At 41.4% G+C, this 18,735-nt stretch overlaps 1 protein-coding gene across 2 annotated transcripts in view; it reads right to left on the bottom strand.

Annotated features, from left to right (window-relative positions):
- Positions 1–18,735, bottom strand: part of TGFBR3 (transforming growth factor beta receptor 3) — a 211,360-nt gene that overhangs the window by 173,564 nt on the left and 19,061 nt on the right. For both annotated transcript variants that reach the window (XM_047085878.1, XM_047085877.1), the window contains one exon: positions 10,163–10,345. In XM_047085878.1, coding sequence (XP_046941834.1) covers positions 10,163–10,250 — 88 coding nt within the window. In that variant the 5' untranslated portion in view covers positions 10,251–10,345. The remainder of the gene's footprint in view (positions 1–10,162; positions 10,346–18,735) is intronic.

Below are 18,735 nucleotides of genomic sequence, written 5' to 3'. Positions count from 1 at the left end.
TAAAGCAGGGGCACCTGGGTGGCTCGGTCGGTTAAGCGTCTGACTTTGGCTCAGATCATGATGTCACGGTTCATGGGTTCGAGCCCTGCATTGGGTTCTGTGCTGACAGCTTGCTCAGAGCCTGGAGCCTGCTTTGGATTCTGTGTCTCCTTCTCTCTCTGCCCCTCCCCCGCTCACACTCTGTCTCTATCAACAATAAATAAATGTTAAAAAAAATTTTTTTAATTAAAAAAAAAGAACTACTAATGCAGAATCTGTATGTTAACAAGGACCTCAGAGGATTTGTATGCACATCAAAGTTTAAAAAGAACTGTTCTAATGTTGGTCTGTTTAGAATTTCCAACTCCAAAAGCAAGGTGGGTATACCCCACTCTCAGGCAAAACCACTATAAATATCCATATTATAAAACATATTTTAAAGTGATTATTTTCTTCACAGGAAAAAACCTGCTAAATCAACCTTAAGCTTAATACAGCTTAATCTATAAAAATGACTTTACACACATTCATTTACTATATAAAGATGGGCACAACTGTATTTACCTTAAACACTAGTTTTGTTATGAGAAGCACTTCTGCAAAAAGTGGTAAGATCCTCAAAATCCATAATCCTGAAATTAAGACCACATGGGGAATGAAAAGAATGAGACGTGGCAATCAGGAGAGTCAGTAAATTGGGAAGAGAAGGTCCAGGCTTTTGAGACCGTGAATATTCAAGAACAGTCATTCACAATGCAAAGAGATTTTCTTTAGATGGTTTAAGATACAGCTTTTACTGTTATGCAGAAGTAATTACTTTTACTAATAGGTTATAGCATAGTATTCCACTGATATGAGATACAAGTCTTTATCCTTTTTTTCCCCCTAAAGAAACACATTAAAATCACAAAATCAGGGGTGCCTGGGTGGCTCAGTCAGTTAACGGTCCAACTCTTGGTTTCAGCACAAGTCATGATCTCACGGTTTGTGAGTCTGAGCCCCACACTGGGCTCTGCACTGACAGTGTTTGGGATTGTCCCTCTCCCTCTCTCTCTCTGCCCCTCCTTCCCTCATGCTTCCTCTCTCTCTCTCAAAATAAACTTTGAAAAAAGTAAAACTAAAAATCACAAAATCATTCTTAATTTCATAAGCATATCACTCCCAAGGGTCTTCTCTTCTAAAATCTGATCCTGGCCCCCGTCAAACTCTTGCTCAAATATCCCAATAGCCATCAATCAGTAATCCCCAAATGTACCTTCACCCAACAGTTTATTCTCAACACAGTAGCCACAGGATCCTGTTAAAACAACCTCCAGATCATATCATTCTGCTGCTCAAATGCTGTGGTTCTGTCTCACTCAGAGTAAAAACTTTACAATGGGAGCGCCTGGTTGGCTCAGTCAGTTAACCATCCAACTCTTGGCTTCGGCTCAGGTCATGATCTCAGGGTCATGAGATCGAGCCCCTCGTCGGGCTCTGTGCTGACGGCCAGGTGCCTGTTTGGAAATCTCTCTCCCTCTCTCCCTGCCACACGCCTGTGCTCACACTCTCTCTCTCAAAATAAATATACATTAAAAAAAAAAAAAAAGACTTTACAAGGACAACAAGGGTGCATACGCAGCCCTGCACCTGCCCCCAAGTGAACTCTTGGATTCTCCATTCTAGCAGCTGCCTGGCCTGCTTACTCCTCTGCTTGAGCACATCAGGCAAACTGCCACATCAGGACCTTTGCACTTGCTTTCCCTTCTACCTAGAAGGCTCCTTCCCCCGAGATAGCCACTTAGCTTACCTTCTGCAAAAATTTTATTCAAGTCCTCTTTCCAGTGAGGTGCTCCCTATCTACCTTACTTTATTTTTTTAAGTTTATTTTCTTAACAATAGCTACATCCAATGTGGGACTCAAACTCACGACCCCCAAGATCAAGAGTCACATGCTCTTCTGACTGAGCCAGCCACGTGCCCCTATCCACCTTACTTTAAACTGTAGTCCCTTACTAACAATCCCTAGCCCCTTTGCTTTTTCTCCACTGAACCTGCTAACCTATGCATAATTCTTTTGTTCCTGGTGTCTCCTCACTAGAATGTAAGCTTCCGAAGGACAACAACTGTTGTCTATTTTGTTCACTGCTATACCTCCCACACCTGGAATAGTGTCTAGAATGCTCAATAGATGCCTGTTGAATAAATCAGTTAACTCTTTAAGAAACAACCATGTTACGAGGTAGAAAAAAGTCATTGTTGCACTACCCAACTTCTCCCCTTTCTGTGCCTCAGAAGCTAGCAAAGTACATGAGGCTTGGTTAGGCAGGTCAAGTTTACTGACCAGACTACATGTCCTTATCCAAACACAGCAGTTATTTAAAAGATGAATGAAAAGGTGAAATGAGGGGTGCCAGGCTGGCTCAGTCAGTGGAGCATCTGACTCTTGATCTCACGGTCATGGGTTTGAGCCCTATGTCTGAGGTAGAGATACGTTTAAAAATAAATTAAAATTTAAATTAAAAAAAAAAAAGGTGAAACGATCAATGATGCTCTCCTCTCATTCAAAAAAAAAGGGGCAGGTGGGAGCTATGCGGCATTGTGCTTCACCGTGCGGCAACAAGAGCGCACACACAGATGCATCCCACTGGGAAAACTTGCACAGCAAAGTGCTACAGCAGCTCAGTGCGTCACCGATGGAAACAACAGTCCAGGTGCAACTCTGGAAGCTGGTGCTCTGCTCTCCCCAGAGGCCGGAGGCAGGGCTACCCTAGCATCCTCCTGGATGGGGCAGAAGAGCAGGAAGGGAGCTGTTCCTCCTACAGTTCTAGTCTATCATCTAGACTAGGACTAACTCATCCAAGCATATGAGGACAAAGGGAAGCAATGCAAAGAACTTAAAGCAGTTACACTGGAACTCTTTCCTTCTGCCATAACTACAACTTCTCACTATAAAGTTCCCTTCACTGCCAACACAGAGAATAACTTAAAAAGAAAAATCAATTTTCCTTCAAAGGCATTAAGATTTTCCATACTCCACTCTAGGTTTTTGGGGTTTTGGGTTTGTTTCTTTCTTTTTTTTCTTTTTTTTTTTGGTAAGATTGCTATGAGTTGGCAGGATAGGGTAGGAGAATAGCTGGCCCTCAGTCCCCAGAGCACCTGCTGCCTGGTCCCTGGAAGGAACATTGTGAGACCAAGTGCATTTTTTAAGCCCTCTAGAATTCTGCCTGATTTACAGTGTCCTCTCGGAGAACAAAAATGTGACTATACTGGACTTCAGAATAAATCTTTTTTTTTTTTTTTTTTTTTTTTTTAGGCCACTCTGGCAGAGAATGGTTTAAAAAAAAAAAAAAAAAAAGCATAAGTCAGCAAGCAGCAGCTCACAGGGATGCCATGCAGTCCGGGCCAATCTTCCAGGAGGGCCAAGCACCTCAGTACCTCAATGCCCATGTGCAGGGCCATCTTAAATGAAGGCCTCATGTTGGAATCCTTCCCGGAACACTCCCTGATCCTACAATGCTTCCAAAACCAGCACTCGGAGCTCAGAGCTCCAGCAATGATTCAAGGTAGCCCCAGAGCATGAAAGATTAGTTATCAAAGCAAACAAGCTGAGAAAACCTCATTTCCTACATCCACAGTGTGTGAAAGTGTAGGCTCTGAGCAATCAAACAGCTGTGTGGGTACATACAGATAGCTCTGTGCTGGTGGAAATGTTGATCGGTGTTTATAAAACAGACCACTGCCAGTGACCTAAAATAACCCCAATAAATCAAGAATCCATAAAGCAGCGTAGCAGTTATACAGTTTAAGGTAAGGATGCAAAGGAGGGAGAAACCTGGGTTCTATTCACTTGTCTGACATCAAGCCTATGTACAATCTTACTCGTGTTCCTGGTGAACATTTTTCTTAGTCTATGCATAGCTAGTTACCCAACTATCGGCTGGTAAACCATCTTCGCAAATGAAAAAAAAAAGTTTTATTGCACATCATGTCATATTCCACCCTGCCCACCCTCCCCAACACACACACCCTAGTAGATTCAGGGTAAGGGAATCTTTGGGAAACAAATCCATCGTTTACTTGACTACTGCTAAGTGTTGCAGCTTCATGTGTGTGCGTGCACATGCATGTTCGTTTACCATTTCTGTGCAAAAACATGGAGCAGGGGGGACCTCATCATGCTTGGGTGGGCATGGTACCCCCAAAAAGAACACAACATAAAACACAGGTCACTCTCTCCACTCTGGGTCTTTTAATTACAGTTCTTTACTCTTTAAGATAAATAGAAAGTTCATACCATGGTGAAAGCTGGCATCACAATTGACATCTTTTTCCCTAGATATCCAAAAGAGGAATTAAACTCAAAAGTGGTTATAATAACAACCCGAAAACAAGAATAATCACAGACCAAATCAACTAGCTGGGTCCAGAGACGTAGTATCAGCAAGAGAAGGCCTTGCCAGGTTTGCTTTGGATCTTTAAGTCTATCCCTCCTCTGCCCTCTATATGCTCTGGTGGCCGCCCCCACTGGCACTCTCCCCATCGTCCTTTCATTATGAGCTGCAGCCTCTGATCACACAGGTGGCAGAGAGGAGAAAACTGTGGAAGAACCACCTCTGCAGGCCTTGGGCATTCATCTCAAGTCCAGGAGAAAGCATGGCTGCTCCTCCTGGACAGCATAATGGAAAGAGCATGAACTCTGGAGTTGATGCCTCTCTGCCAGCTACTATTGGTATGACTGCATAAAAATCACCACTTTAACTTTTATTGAAATTGATTTGTGTCTTGGGGCACCTGGGTGCCTCAGCTGGTTAAACCTCTGACCTTGGCTCAGGTCATGATGTTGCGGTTCGCGGGTTTAAGCCCCACGTCGGGCTCCGTGTTGACAGCTCTGAGCCTGGACTCTGCTTTGGATTCTGTGTCTCCCTCACTCTCTGCCCCTCACCCACTCATGCTCTGTCTCTCTTGCTCTCAAAAATGAATAAACTTAAAAAAATTTTTTTAACTGATTTGTCTCTCATATATTACATTTTTCTTCTGTAAGGATCAGATGAACAACAGGTGTAGAGCGCCAAGCAGAGTGCCCAGCTAGCACCGTTTCAAGAGGTGCTAAGGGGCGTACTGCCACATAAAGACCAGAAGACTTGTTGGGCACAGCTTGTCTGCAGAAGAGTGTTGTGTTCTGGTCTGACCAAGAATCAAACCATCTTTTAAATTACTTTCTCTGAGTCCCATAATCCCTATTCTGGAAATAAAGAAAACAATACCTGCCTACCCCAGGGACTACGGGATTCAAATGAAATAGTATGTGGAAGAGCATTTGAAAACTATAAATATAAAATGACATTACCAATAGTTTAGCCTCCCCACAAGGCTGCCAGCTGGTCCCATTCCAAACTAAGTATTAACCAGTTAATCTCTCTGCTTGCTGTCCCATGGACACAAAGAGTTCAGAGTTTTCTTAGCAGGAAAATAGCTCCAGGTGTGCCTGGGTGGCTCAGTCAGTTAAGAGTCCAACTCTTAGTTTCAGCTCAGGCCATGATCTCACAGATCGTGAGTTTGAGCCTGCCATCGGGCAGAGCCCGATGAGGAGCCTGCTTAGGATTCTCTCTCCTCCTCTCTGTCCCTCCCTTGCTTGCACTCAATCACTCTCTCTCAAAAAAAAAAAAGTAGTAGCAGGAAAACAGCTCCAAATAAAAGCATCTCTATTGTCCTGTGGACTATACCTGGAGCTCCAGGTACACTCAGTAGAGATGAAAAGAAATGTTTGCTCAGTAGAAATGTGTGAGCGGATCATGGACAAGCCTCCAAAAAGATGCATCTAGGCACAGAATGGCAACAATGGAAAGAGGGAAACAGCCGTCCCACCAACATGCTGCTGGCACTGAGGCGAGGAGGGTGTCTACAGAGCTCACGGCAGCAGTGCCCTAGGACCTGGCACGAGGGGCCAGGGGACTGCAGGCAAGTCCATGCCTTCCAACCAAACTGATTTCCTTGAATTCTGTGTGCCTCTTTTTCTCATTATTAAGGCTCCTGGAAACATAGCCCTATCTAACTCTGGCAAGCCTCGGAGAGAGAAATTAATTATTTTCAAAAGACATGTAGTCGAACAATTCTTAAACTGAAAACTTAGCCTTAAGCCAACAGGAGCAAGCATTTATGTTTTTAACTTTCCACTTTTCTTAGAGAGACTGCAGAATCTAAGACAAGGTGCCAAAAACCTAAGATAATTTCTAACCAGGAAGCTTAATGGTCCTCACACAGCTCCTGTTCACCAAGAGCAAGGCCCTCCCTACCCACAGTGCTGTAAGATGACCCAGGAAAAAGAGAGGGGAGGAAAAATATGAGTTTTGTCAAAGCAATCTCTAACCCTAGGATGTGGCTTGCTGGCCCTTCCTTGCCTCCTTCACCCTCAAACACAGCAGGGAAGGAAAGGCTTTCACTAAAGGCCCAGGCTAATCTATGGAGCTAGAACAGGCCTAGTATCCTGACTTGAGTTCATTTTATGTGTTGTGCTGTTCTCTGCCCTCCCTGGTTAACTATCCCTTCCACTACCAAGAACCCTACAATAGACCTTCACAGTCATGTCAGTGAAATAAGAACGCAAATAAAGGTGACCCATTATTTGAGGGTCCTTCCATTCTGATGATTTAGATATCTCTTCTAAGGTGAAAGGAGTTTAATCTTGTCCCAGGATGACTCATTGGTGGCTCCTACACAGAGGTACCAGGGGAATATTGGATGGGCTGGATTCTAGAGCAAACTGCCCGAGTTCAGTTCAAGTCCCAGTTCGGTCACTTATTAGTTATGGGTCTTCATACAATTACTAACCAAATTGAGTCTCAGTTTCCTCATTTGTAAAATGCAAATTAGGATAATACTAACACCCACTTCATAGGGTTTCTTATAAAGACAAAAGAAATTAGCTAGCAGAAAGCAAGCCCTTGATAAATTATTGGCCTATATGCTAATCAGTTTTGTCTTTGAAGCTAATGAAACCATATTCTCAGCCTCACTTTCTGAAGCCACAGTTTGAATTCTAAGATTAAACAGTATATATCTTTGGCTACATGGGAATGGAAAAAGAGAGAATCCAAACCTCAAAATGAAAACCACAAGCCTCGCTCTGACATTTAAGGCCCTCCACAATCTACTCCCATCCCTCCTTCCAAACAGACCTCCTGCTATGTTCCCGTACCACTTCTCCAGGTCATCCACCCTTTAAAAACACATCGACCTTTTATGTGCCATGTATCATGCTAGGCATGGTTCCCCCCATCTGGTCAACCCCGTGCCTTTGTCTTTTCAGATTCTGACTGGCCTTCAAAACAGAGTTCTAGATCGAGCACATCAGGGCACCTGGGTGACTCAGTTAAACGTCCAACTCTTTTTTTCTTTTTTAATGTTTATTTATTTATTTTGAGAGAGAGAAAGAGAAAGAATCCCAAGCAGGTTCCACCTTGTCAGCCCAGAACCTGACGCAGAGCTTGATCTCAGGAACTGTAAGATCCTGACCTGAACCAAAATCAAGAGTCGGATGCTTAACTGACTGAGCCACCCAGGAGTCCCTAAGCGTCCGACTCTTGATTTTGGCTCAGGTCATGATCTCATGGTCATGAGATCAAATTCTGGGTCAGGCTCCATGTTGGATATGGAGCCAGCTTTAAATTCTCTCTCTTGGGGCACCTCAGTGGCTCAGTAGGTTGAGTGTCTGACTTCAGCTCAGGTCACGATCCCGTGATTTCATAGTTCTGAGTTCCAGCCCTACTTTGGGCTCACTGCTGTCTGCACAGAGCCCATTTCAGATCCTCTGTCCCCCTTTCTCTCTGCCCCTCCCCCACTTGTGCCCTCTCTCAAAAATAAAAAATAAAAAACATTTTTAAAAAAGATTTTCTCTGTCCCTCTCCTGCACGTTCACGCATGCACACACTCTCTCCCTTTCTCTCAAAAAACAAAAAACAAAAAAAAGATGGAGCACATCCGCACATCCACAAAGCTCTCCCTAGCTGCTCCAATCCACCAGGGCTTCCCCTTCTGACCTCTCTGAGGTCTTTTGGCTTTTATTTGGTATTCACCGTATACTGATTATTTTGTTATATGGTTTTATTTTATATACCTAACTAAAGTACAAATGATTCAAAGGAAGGGATGAATCTTAACATTCCTTTGTATGACCCTAAGTGACTAGTACTGTGCTTTGCACTTAGAAGGACTCAGTGAATATGTGATTTACTGGCTATCAGTATATACAAAACATTTCTTCCTTCTTACTCATTCGTTTAGGCAATAGTTTGTTCAAAAAGGCATCTCTAATGCTATTCACATAGTTGTGTTCAGTTTGTGAAAATATACTGAGCTACACACTTCATGTGTACATTTCTCTATGTAAACTGTATTTCAATAAAAATTTAGCATTAAAAAAAGGTATCTCTACCTCTACCATTAATCACTTGCTTCAGGTTGCTACATAATTTGTAACTCTACTATACCTTCAATTTTACTGTAATTCTCAGCAAAATTTTGATTATGTATACAATTCAAAAAAATATTTTACCGATGGCCTGGAAGAAAAAGGAAGGTCTTAACCAAAACGGATTCATTATCTGATACATCAAGGTTATACAGAGTCATCAAACTCACCACTTTCCCATGAAGTATCTTCTTCAGTTATGTTTTTCAGTCTGTTCCAGGCATCAGTGAAAGCAGAAAACTCTGCCTCAAACCCACCAGGTATGATTATACCTCTTGTCATCAAAACAACACTTTTTTTTTTTAAAGGCACATTTTCAATCAAGCCATCTCTCTCTCCCTCCCTCCCTCTCTCTGGCTACTACTTTTCAATTAAATTTTAATTAAGATCAATTTTGACATAGAGGCTAAAAGACAAATAACTCTTCAATCATGAGGCAAGATGAAACTGCTGACAGAGAGTGGGCAGTTCAAATTCACACCATCACTTAAAAAACAAAACAGAAAAACTAGTGACTTTCTCCCAAGGTATTTGCAACAAGAGGGACAGTCTGCCGTCCAATCCCATAAACCAAGTTCTACAAACTGACTTTCACTCAGCCTGTGCCTCCAAATGACTCCTGGTCTGAGTCTACTGGAGCCTTAACAGCTTTTTACTGGCTTCTTCAGTAGAGCACAGAGGATAGGAGCATAGAGGTAAAACCTGGCTCCTCCACTCCCCAGCAGCACGACGCTGTGCACATTATTTAATCACTCCATACCTCATTTCATCAACTGTAAAATGGGACAAAATAATCCTACCTACCTTAGAGTTGTGATTAAGAGAGCTCATGAAATAACATCCTTATTCACTGTTATATCCTGTGACTGTTTAGCCCTGTGCCTGGCTGTAGTGCACACTCAATAAATGGTTATTATTATGATCACTATCATCTCATCTGTAGGTGAATTCAATAGCCAAAACCAAGAGGTTAATCATTTTCCAAGTTAATGCATGCACTCTTGTGGAGACCAGCCACTTCACAGAACTGGTCCAACAAACTCTTTCATGTAGCTCATTATAGAACAGACACAAAGCAAATTGCCACAAAATAGGGCAAATTAAGCTTCCAAATTTGTTAAGTAACCCCGACTGGGAACGCTAAGATGTTGGCGTGGGGGATCTAATACTCTTACTGAAGCGACAATGTTCCCACCAAATCTTTTGTTTCTTCTTATCTCCAATCTCATACTCTGATGGCCTCCAGGAAGCACAGTTCTGTACTTTTCCTAAAGTTACACATTAAAATATCTGAATAGACAAAATTAATAGCCTCCTAAGCATCTCTGCAGAGATGGAATGTCACCTCTATCTACAAGATCTATTTATTTTATGATAAAGAACAAAAAGGCTTTCTTGAAATTTTCATTTAGGACAAGAAAAGAAACGTAATCTATGCATGTAACAAAATGAAGCAGGTTTAAACATTAGCATATTTGTTCTCTACCTATGTCACCACTGATGGTTAGTTAGGTATCTACATCACCAACATGAGAATGTCTAGCACCAGTCTAGTAAAATGTAACACAGGCAAACATACTATGTAATCTGTGGTCAAATATTTTATTTCCTCGAAGAACATAAATACGTTTTGCATAAGCATCACATTTCCTAAATTTTTCCAAACTGAAAAGGCTGAGGAAAAATATACCCAGAAGAATATAATGAGTCTGCAACCTATATTATACAACTCACCGGCAGTGGCTACACAGGAACTCAGCAAGGCAAACATGGCGATCACATAGTAAGAAGCCATTTTGATTTCTCCAGAAGCGTGCCCCATTTAGTCACCCTCAGCTGAGACTTCTTCAGATTGTAGACAGCCTTTGCAAATCGGAAATGGCCTTAAAAAATCCTTCTTTCCAATTTTCAAATTGCCTGTAAAAATAAACATATTTCAAGAAGAAAACTTAATGCAGAAACATCTTTTCAAAAACACACATTAGGGGCGCCTGGGTGGCGCAGTCGGTTAAGCGTCTGACTTCGGCCAGGTCACGATCTCACGGTCTGGGAGTTCGAGCCCCGTGTCGGGCTCTGGGCTGATGGCTCAGAGCCTGGAGCCTGTTTCTGATTCTGTGTCTCCCTCTCTCTCTGCCCCTCCCCTGTTCATGCTCTGTCTCTCTCTGTCCCAAAAATAAATAAACGTTGAAAAAAAAAAAAACACACACACACATTAAAGGGAAATGAACAATTTCTAAGAGTGCCTGGGTGGCTCAGTCGGTTGAGTGTCTGACTCCTGATTTCAGCTCAGGTAATGATCTCACAGTTTGTGGGATTAAGCCCCGAGTCAATTGGGATTTTCTCTCCCTCTTTCCTCTCTCTCTCTCTCTCTGCCCCTCCTGGGCATGTGCATGCTCTCTCTTGTTCTCTCTCTCAAAATAAATAAATAAACATTAAAAAAAAAAAAAGCATCTGGGGCACCTGGGTGGCTCAGTCCGTTAAGCGACCGACTTCAGCTCAAGTCATGATCTCGCGGTTTGTGAGTTCGAGCCCCTCGCTGGGTTCTGCTGCTGACAGCTCAGAGCCTGGAGCCCATTTTGGATTCTGTGTCTCCCTCTCTCTCCGCCCCTCCCCCTGCTCAGGTTCTGTCTCTCTTTCCTTCAAAAATAAACAAACATTAAAAAAATGTTTTTAAATAAATAAATAATAATAAAAGAATTTCTAAAGGGTGTAAGATAAATTTATCTTAAAACATGCTTAGACAGCACTCCAGGAAGCTGAAGTGGGGGGTGCTAATTACCTAATAAAGATTTTTAAAGCAAATACTTCTATAAAGAAATGCTTATTTTTGACCCTTTTTTTTTTTTTTTAAAGTAATCTCTCCACCCAACATGGGGCTCAAACCTGCAACGCTGAGATCAAGAGTTGCACACTCCACTGACTGAGCCAGCCAGGTGCCCCAGACACTTTAAACCTTTGGTTTTATATAATATTTTCAGGAATACAGAAGAAAATCAAGGTGCATCTACAATAGAATATTACCAGTTACACTGTGACACTAAGGTAATCAATGACACTTGATATATGAATTTCCTAGTGTCAACAAGGAAATACAAAGAACTCTGATCAGAGACTCAATCTATTGTTATAATGACAGAGTCATTACAAGCATCAAATTAAGATACATTAATAACAAATCTTAAAAAAAAAAAAAAGAACCATCAACAGGAGAAATTCTCACGTCAACTGTCTGACAACATTTTAATAGGAGGAAAGTCTTCCCTGTCCCTCAATCCCATCTGAGACTCTCTCTCTGATTACTGGACCAGAGGATCCAGAGGTCCTTTCTAACCTTATGCTAACCAGAGCCTTGAATAACAAGTTTTATGGTGGTTTGTTTAACTTGAATATCCCTCCTATGGCCCTAAAGATTACCTCATTTAGAAGCACCAAATATATTCTCCAGCCCTATATCCTGGCACAACCCACAGAAGTTGTTCGATTCAACAAGCATTTATTGAGCACCTACTATGTTCCAGGCACTGTGTAAGGGCATGGCTAAAAGCACAAAGACCCTGCCTGATCTAGGTGCTGAGCAGATAAGATCATGGAGTTTTCAGGAACCAATTCGAATATCTGGGGACTACAGCTTTGTTACCCTCACGCAGGAAATACTATCTACAGAACCGGCTTGCTAACTTCACAGACAAAGCCAGTTTGGGTACTTGTAGATACAGTACAAAAATATAAAAAGATAACGGCAAAATGAGTTTCTAATTAAGTGATCTTAGTTCATAGAATCAAGTGTTCAAGAAAAGATATTTAAAATGGCTCTTTTCAGTAGTAAACTAACTGCCTGTGAGAAGGAGGGAAAGAGGTCGATTGGGGACAGAGGCGGGAGAGCACAGGAGCCTTTTTACTGATTCTCATTTGAGTTTTGTACCATTGGGGTATTGCAGGTATTACCTATCCAGAAATAATAACAATCAGGTCCTAATATCAAAAAGAATTATTTATGTATGCCTTGAAACTAAACTGTTATATATGTAGGAGGTACGGTTGTTCAATTTTGATGTAATATTGTGATTACAAAGAGGCACCTGGGTGGCTCAGTCGGTTAAGCGTCCAACTCCTGATTTTGGCTCGGGTCATAATCTCAGGGTTCTTAAGATGGAACCCCACATCGAGCTCTGGGCTGACAGTGCAAAGCCTGCTTGGGATTCTCTCTCTCTCTCTGCCTCTCTCTCTGCCCCTCCCCTTCTTGTGCTTTCTCTCTCAAAAATAAACGAATAAACATAAAAAAAAAAAAAAGAGAGAGAGAGAGAGACAGTGATTAAAAGCCCAGTATGAATAGAACATGGATTATGGTAACCGTTAAAACCCTGCCTAGGTATGAATTTACTCTGTCACCTACCAAATGGGTTATGTTGGGTAATTATTCTGCATGCATAAACCTATCATATGGGCTATTGTGAGGAGTGTGTGTGTGTGTGTGTGTGTGTGTGTGTGTGTAAAGCTTAGAACAGCGCAGAGCACATAATAAGCAATCAATAAATGCTACCTGTGCATTACTTTTGAGGGATTTTTATACCTCGATACAGTGGAGAAATTTGGGTGTGGTTATTAATATAATCCTTAGCTACTGTAAAAACCAGTTCAATCTTTCGTTAACTGAAAAATGAACACTTTAACAGATACAAAAAGGAGAGAAGCTAAAGAACAGAATCACTAAAAGAACAAAATTGCCAGTCAAGTAGAGGCACAAGTCATTGTGACACAACGGTCTGTCTCAAAACTGACTAAATTAGGTAATTTTGGAAGCCATGAAATTGACTTCAATCATCCCCTGAATCCAACACTGCTGTCACCATAATTCCACATTCACCTCAGATGAAATGGAAGTCTCCTCCGTGAACTTAAAAAGTCAATGACAGCAAAGAATTTGTCCCTATTTTTTCCCTTCAAAAAATTAAGTTTCCTGAATGGATTGATAAGGAAAACTCTCTCCAGAAGAATATGTTATTTGAGCAAATGCTAAGGGCAATTTTTGCAAAGCAAAGCCTGTAAGGAGATCTGAGGAGAAGATGGCTTCCCAGAGGGTTTTTATGGAGCACACAAACTATAACCAGCACAAGGCTTGTGGGAATATTTAATGAGCATGTGTCACCCCCTACCCACAGCTGCAGAGGGTCTGTGGGACTGTGAGAATTAATCCAGGGGCTTAAACCAGGTCTGAATGAACCTGGGGAAAAGAAAGGCAAAACGTTCTATTAAAAATATAGACTGCAAATTGCTGACAAGAATATTGGGCAATTATTAAAATGCAGCAATTACAGATATAACAGAGCCAAGCTAAACAGTTTGATGCCCAAAGGCAAACCACAGCAAGTTTACACCGGATCTTAAAACATCTCCGAGGAAGTCCAGGACAAGTTGAAACTGCACACTGCTGCTTCTAACAAAGAGGGAGCTTTTCTTCTTGTAGCTTAAAAGTCCCTTCGTAATGTAACTTGTTCAAAAAGAAAATAAACTGCAAAGAGTTTTTGTCTAATCTTCTCAAAGTGGTGACAGGATCCTAAGGCAGAGGAGAATAAAAAGGGAAGCGTGTCATTCCCGTTCTGTGAAACTCCAATTTTGGCCAAGACTTGCACATATTGGCATCTAGTTTAGGGATCAGTTCCCCAACTAGAGCAATGCTGCATGACTGAGGCTTCTAAAAAATTGCAGACCTGAGGAGTGCCTGAATGGCTCGGTCAGTTGAGCATCCAACTTGGGCTCAGGTCACGATCTCGTGGTCCGTGAGTTCAAGCCCCACATCCGGCTCTGTATTGACAGCTCAGAGCCTGGAGCCTGCTTCAGATTCTGTCTGTCTGTCTGTCTGTCTGTCTCTCTCTCTCTCTCTCTCTGCCCCTCCCCTGCTCATGCTCTTGCACACGTGCTTTCTCTCTCAAAAATAAATAAACATTAAAAAAAAATTTTTTTAAGTTGTAGATCTTAAATAAAACTGAGGAAATAAAAACTCCTCTTTTTTCTGTAAGGTCTATCACACTCAATTTGTAAAGACCAGACTCACCACCCTGGTTTTCTAAACTCACTGAATCTCTTTGGACTTCATGAACTAAATGCTTCTTTTAGAAATATACATAAGGTACTCGGCGATCTTGAAAGAACAATGTGGGGTCCACTCATTTTGTTCACATGTCAAAGTAATGTGTTCCATTCAAAGGGTACCAGAACTTTTAGTACCTACAAATGAGCAGGAAAAAATTCTGAGTGAGAGTTTAATGGATTTAAACACACACACACACACACACACACACACACACGAATGTGTTACTAATTTTTTTTTTTAAACAGGCTTCATGACCAGCTCAGAGCCCAACATGGGGTTTGAACTCATAACCCTGAGATCAAAACCTGAGCTGAGATCAAAAGTAGGATACTTAACCAACTGAGCCACCCAGGCACCCCTAATTCTTCTAATTTCAGAGTTCCTCTATTTCTGAGGCCATTAAACAGAGCATGCTGCCCCACACTGTCTGATGACCAAATAGCTCTGGCTATATCCACAAGATTATTCAAAATCAGAACTTACAATTAACTTGGAGTGGATCTATTTCTCAATTAAAGGAATTAGCATGCTAGAGATAGATACATCATAGCTTTTAAAGGTGGAAGACAGCAACATGATTTCAATGATGAAGAGGAACACAGTCTCCAAGCCCAGCACTTGCCCAAAATAATACCGCAGCTTCAAGACTAGAAACCAGGTCTTCCCATTGCAGGCTCTACCTCCCAGATCCAGATCTGTCACAAAAAACAAGACACCATTTTCTCCCCCTCAATTCTCAATCTCTGTTGGAAAACAGTTTTTCCAAGAGAGGGAGAAGCCTGACAGGGCTGCCATCACACACTGGGACTTACACACTGACATATACCCTCTGTACAAATCATTATGGATCTCAAACTACGACTTGACTTCAGGACTAAAGGTGGCAACTATAATAAATAAAGAATCCATGGTAATGTGGTATGACTCCCAAGCTCTCTGAAAATGCAAAGGGCAAGATGAAGCACAAACATGTGCATTGTCCTATCTTAACACTAAGACTTTGGTCAATGAGGAAAATATTCAACAAATCTGAAGATCTTCAAGACAGAAATATATTGAGTAGAATAAAAAAAAAATACCATTGAGTGGAATTTTAAAAAACACCAAAATAACACCTGAGTTTCTGGTCCCTTAAACATGAAATTACTTTTTAACGGATCATTAAAATGTTTCTGGTTGGCCATGTACGTGAATTTAGGGGAGAAAATATACTGCTAAGTCTGTAAATGGTTAAAGAAAAGTTGGTAAAGGAATTCGTCTCATGGTTATTCAACATGTTATTCAGGGGATTTAAAAAAAGAGGCAGGATGGATGACATCAATATCTAGCTTGGCAGCCTATAAAAAGGGGTATACAGGATGTAGAAGAGATACTGTTGTTTGTCTGATGACATTTGGATGCCCTTTAAGACCTGTACACAGAGAAAGCAAAGCCACCTTACTGAATCACAACAGCAAGTCTCAGATTTCTCTACTATACAAAGAAACTGGTTAATTCCAAATCCCCATTTTCAGACAGATTTGGCAAAAGGGGGAAAGTTCTGGATTTGGATAAGAACTCTTTGGAATCACATTCAAACGCAATCAACATTCAACAAATACTACGATGAGCCAGGTGCTGTTGAAGATGCCAAAGCTACAGCACTGAAAAAGGAACCAAAAATCCTGCCCTCATGGAGCTTGTATTTAGTAGAAGTGACACCTATTGTGACATTAGGTAAGATATTTAATTTCCTGAGCTTTATTTCTTCCTTCAGTAGGTCTTTAGTTATTGCTCACTCTGTGTCAGGCAATGGGAATATAACAGCCAAGGAACGAGATACGTTCTGTGCCCTCATGGGCTTAAAGTCTGGTGGGATAAACCCACAAATGCTCACAAATTTGTAATTACATGCTATGATAAGAGCTCTAAAGGAAAAGTACCCACAACCTGAAGGATAAGTAGAGGTTTAAAACAGTGAGGTTTAAAAGATTTCCAGGTACGGGAACTATTAAAGGCCCCTGGCACTGGAGGGAAAGAGGCTGCAAAGCCAAAAAAGAAAAGAGAGAAATAAGGTTCAAGAAAGGGTTTAAGAGATTGCTACGGCTGAGGTCATAGAGGTCTTTTCCTGCTTTCTCCTCTAAGGTTTTGATGGTTTCCTGTCTCACATTTAGGTCCTTTGTCCATTTTGAGTTTATTTTTGTAAATGGTGTGAGAAAGTGGTCTAGTTTCAACCTTCTGCATGTTGCTGTCCAGTTCTCCCAGCACCATTTGTTAAAGAGGCTGTCTTTTTTCCATTGGATGTTCTTTCCTGCTTTGTCAAAGATGAGTTGGCCATACGTTTGTGGGTCTAGTTCTGGGGTTTCTATTCTATTCCATTGGTCTGTGTGTCTGTTTTTGTGCCAATACCATGCTGTCTTGATGATGACAGCTTTGTAGTAGGGGCTAAAGTCTGGGATTGTGATGCCTCCTGCTTTGGTCTTCTTCTTCAAAATTCCTTTGGCTATTCGGGGCCTTTTGTGGTTCCATATGAATTTTAGGATTGCTTGTTCTAGTTTCGAGAAGAATGCTGGTGCAATTTTGATTGGGATTGCATTGAATGTGTAGATAGCTTTGGGTAGTATTGACATTTTGACAATATTTATTTTTCCAATCCATGAGCAGGGAATGTCTTTCCATTTCTTTATATCTTCTTCAATTACCTTCATAAGCTTTCTATAGTTTTCAGCATACAGATCCTTTACATCTTTGGTTAGATTTATTCCTAGGTATTTTATGCTTCTTGGTGCAATTGTGAATGGGATCAGTTTCTTTATTTGTCTTTCTGTTGCTTCGAGCCTAAATGTCCATCAACTGATGAATGGATAAAGAAATTGTGGTTTATATACACAATGGAATACTACGTGGCAATGAGAAAAAATGAAATATGGCCTTTTGTAGCAACGTGGATGGAACTGGAGAGTGTGATGCTAAGTGAAATAAGCCATACAGAGAAAGACAGATACCATATGGTTTCACTCTTATGTGGATCCTGAGAAACTTAACAGGAACCCATGGGGGAGGGGGAGGAAAAAAAAAAAAAGAGGTTAGAGTGGGAGAGAGCCAAAACATAAGAGACTGTTAAAAACTGAGAACAAACTGAGGGTTGATGGGGGGTGGGAGGGAGGGGAGGGTGGGTGATGGGTATTGAGGAGGGCACCTTTTGGGATGAGCACTGGGTGTTGTATGGAAACCAATTTGTCAATAAATTTCATATATAAAAAAAAAAAAAAAAAAAGAAAGGGTTTAAGCAGGGAAGAGTTATGATCCATTGGGTTAAGATTTCCCCCGTATAGGGGCGCTTGGCTGGCTCAGTGGGTAGAGGTTGCAACTCTTAATCTTAGGGTCATGAATTCAAGTCCCACGTTAGGCATAGAGTTTACTTTAAAAAGCAGGGGGGAAGGCCTGGGTGGCTCAGTTGGTTGAGTGTCTGACTCTTGATTTCAGGTCAGGTCTAGCCACGCGTTGGGACTCCACACTGAGCATGGAGCCTGCTTAAGATTCTCTCTCTCTCCTCCATCCCCTCTCCTCTGCTCGCGCTCTGTCTCTGGCATAAAATTTAAAAAAAAGATTTCCCTGGTACAGACATTATGGAAAACAGTATGGATGTTCCTCAAAAAATTAAAAATAGAACTACCATATATGATCTAGTAACTCTACTTCTGGGTATACATCCAAAGGAAATGAAATCACTGTGCTAAAGAGATATCTGCACCCTTATGTCCACTGCAGTATTATTTAAAATAGCCAAGACCCTTGGGGCGCCTGGGTGGCTCAGTCAGTTGAGTGTCCGACTTCAGCTCAGGTCACGATCTCACGGTTCGTGGGTTTGAGCCCCGCATCGGGCTGTGTGTGCTGACAGCTCAGAGCCTGGAGCCTGCTTCAGATTCTGTGTCTTCCCTCGCTCTGTGCCCCTCCCCCACTCATGCTCTGTCTCTCTCAAAAGTGAATAAAGATTAAAAAAATTATAAATTAATAAATAAATAAAAATAATAAATAAAATAGCCAAGACCCTGGAAACAACCTAAATGTCCATCAACAGGTAAATGGATTTTTAAAAAATGCAGTATATATACACAATGGAATACTATTCAGCCAGAAAGAAAGAAAGAAAGAAAGAAAGAAAAGAAACGAAAAGAAAAGAAATGTTGCATTTCCAACAACATGGAAGGACTTTGTGGGTATTATGCTAAGTGAA

This window comes from Lynx rufus, unplaced genomic scaffold (assembly GCF_022079265.1).
Source record: "Lynx rufus isolate CCGP_SWC_20201006 ecotype Redwood Valley unplaced genomic scaffold, mLynRuf1.p SCAF_2, whole genome shotgun sequence".
In the NCBI taxonomy this organism is placed as follows: domain Eukaryota; kingdom Metazoa; phylum Chordata; class Mammalia; order Carnivora; family Felidae; genus Lynx; species Lynx rufus.
This window is presented reverse-complemented; position numbering and strand designations above follow the sequence as displayed.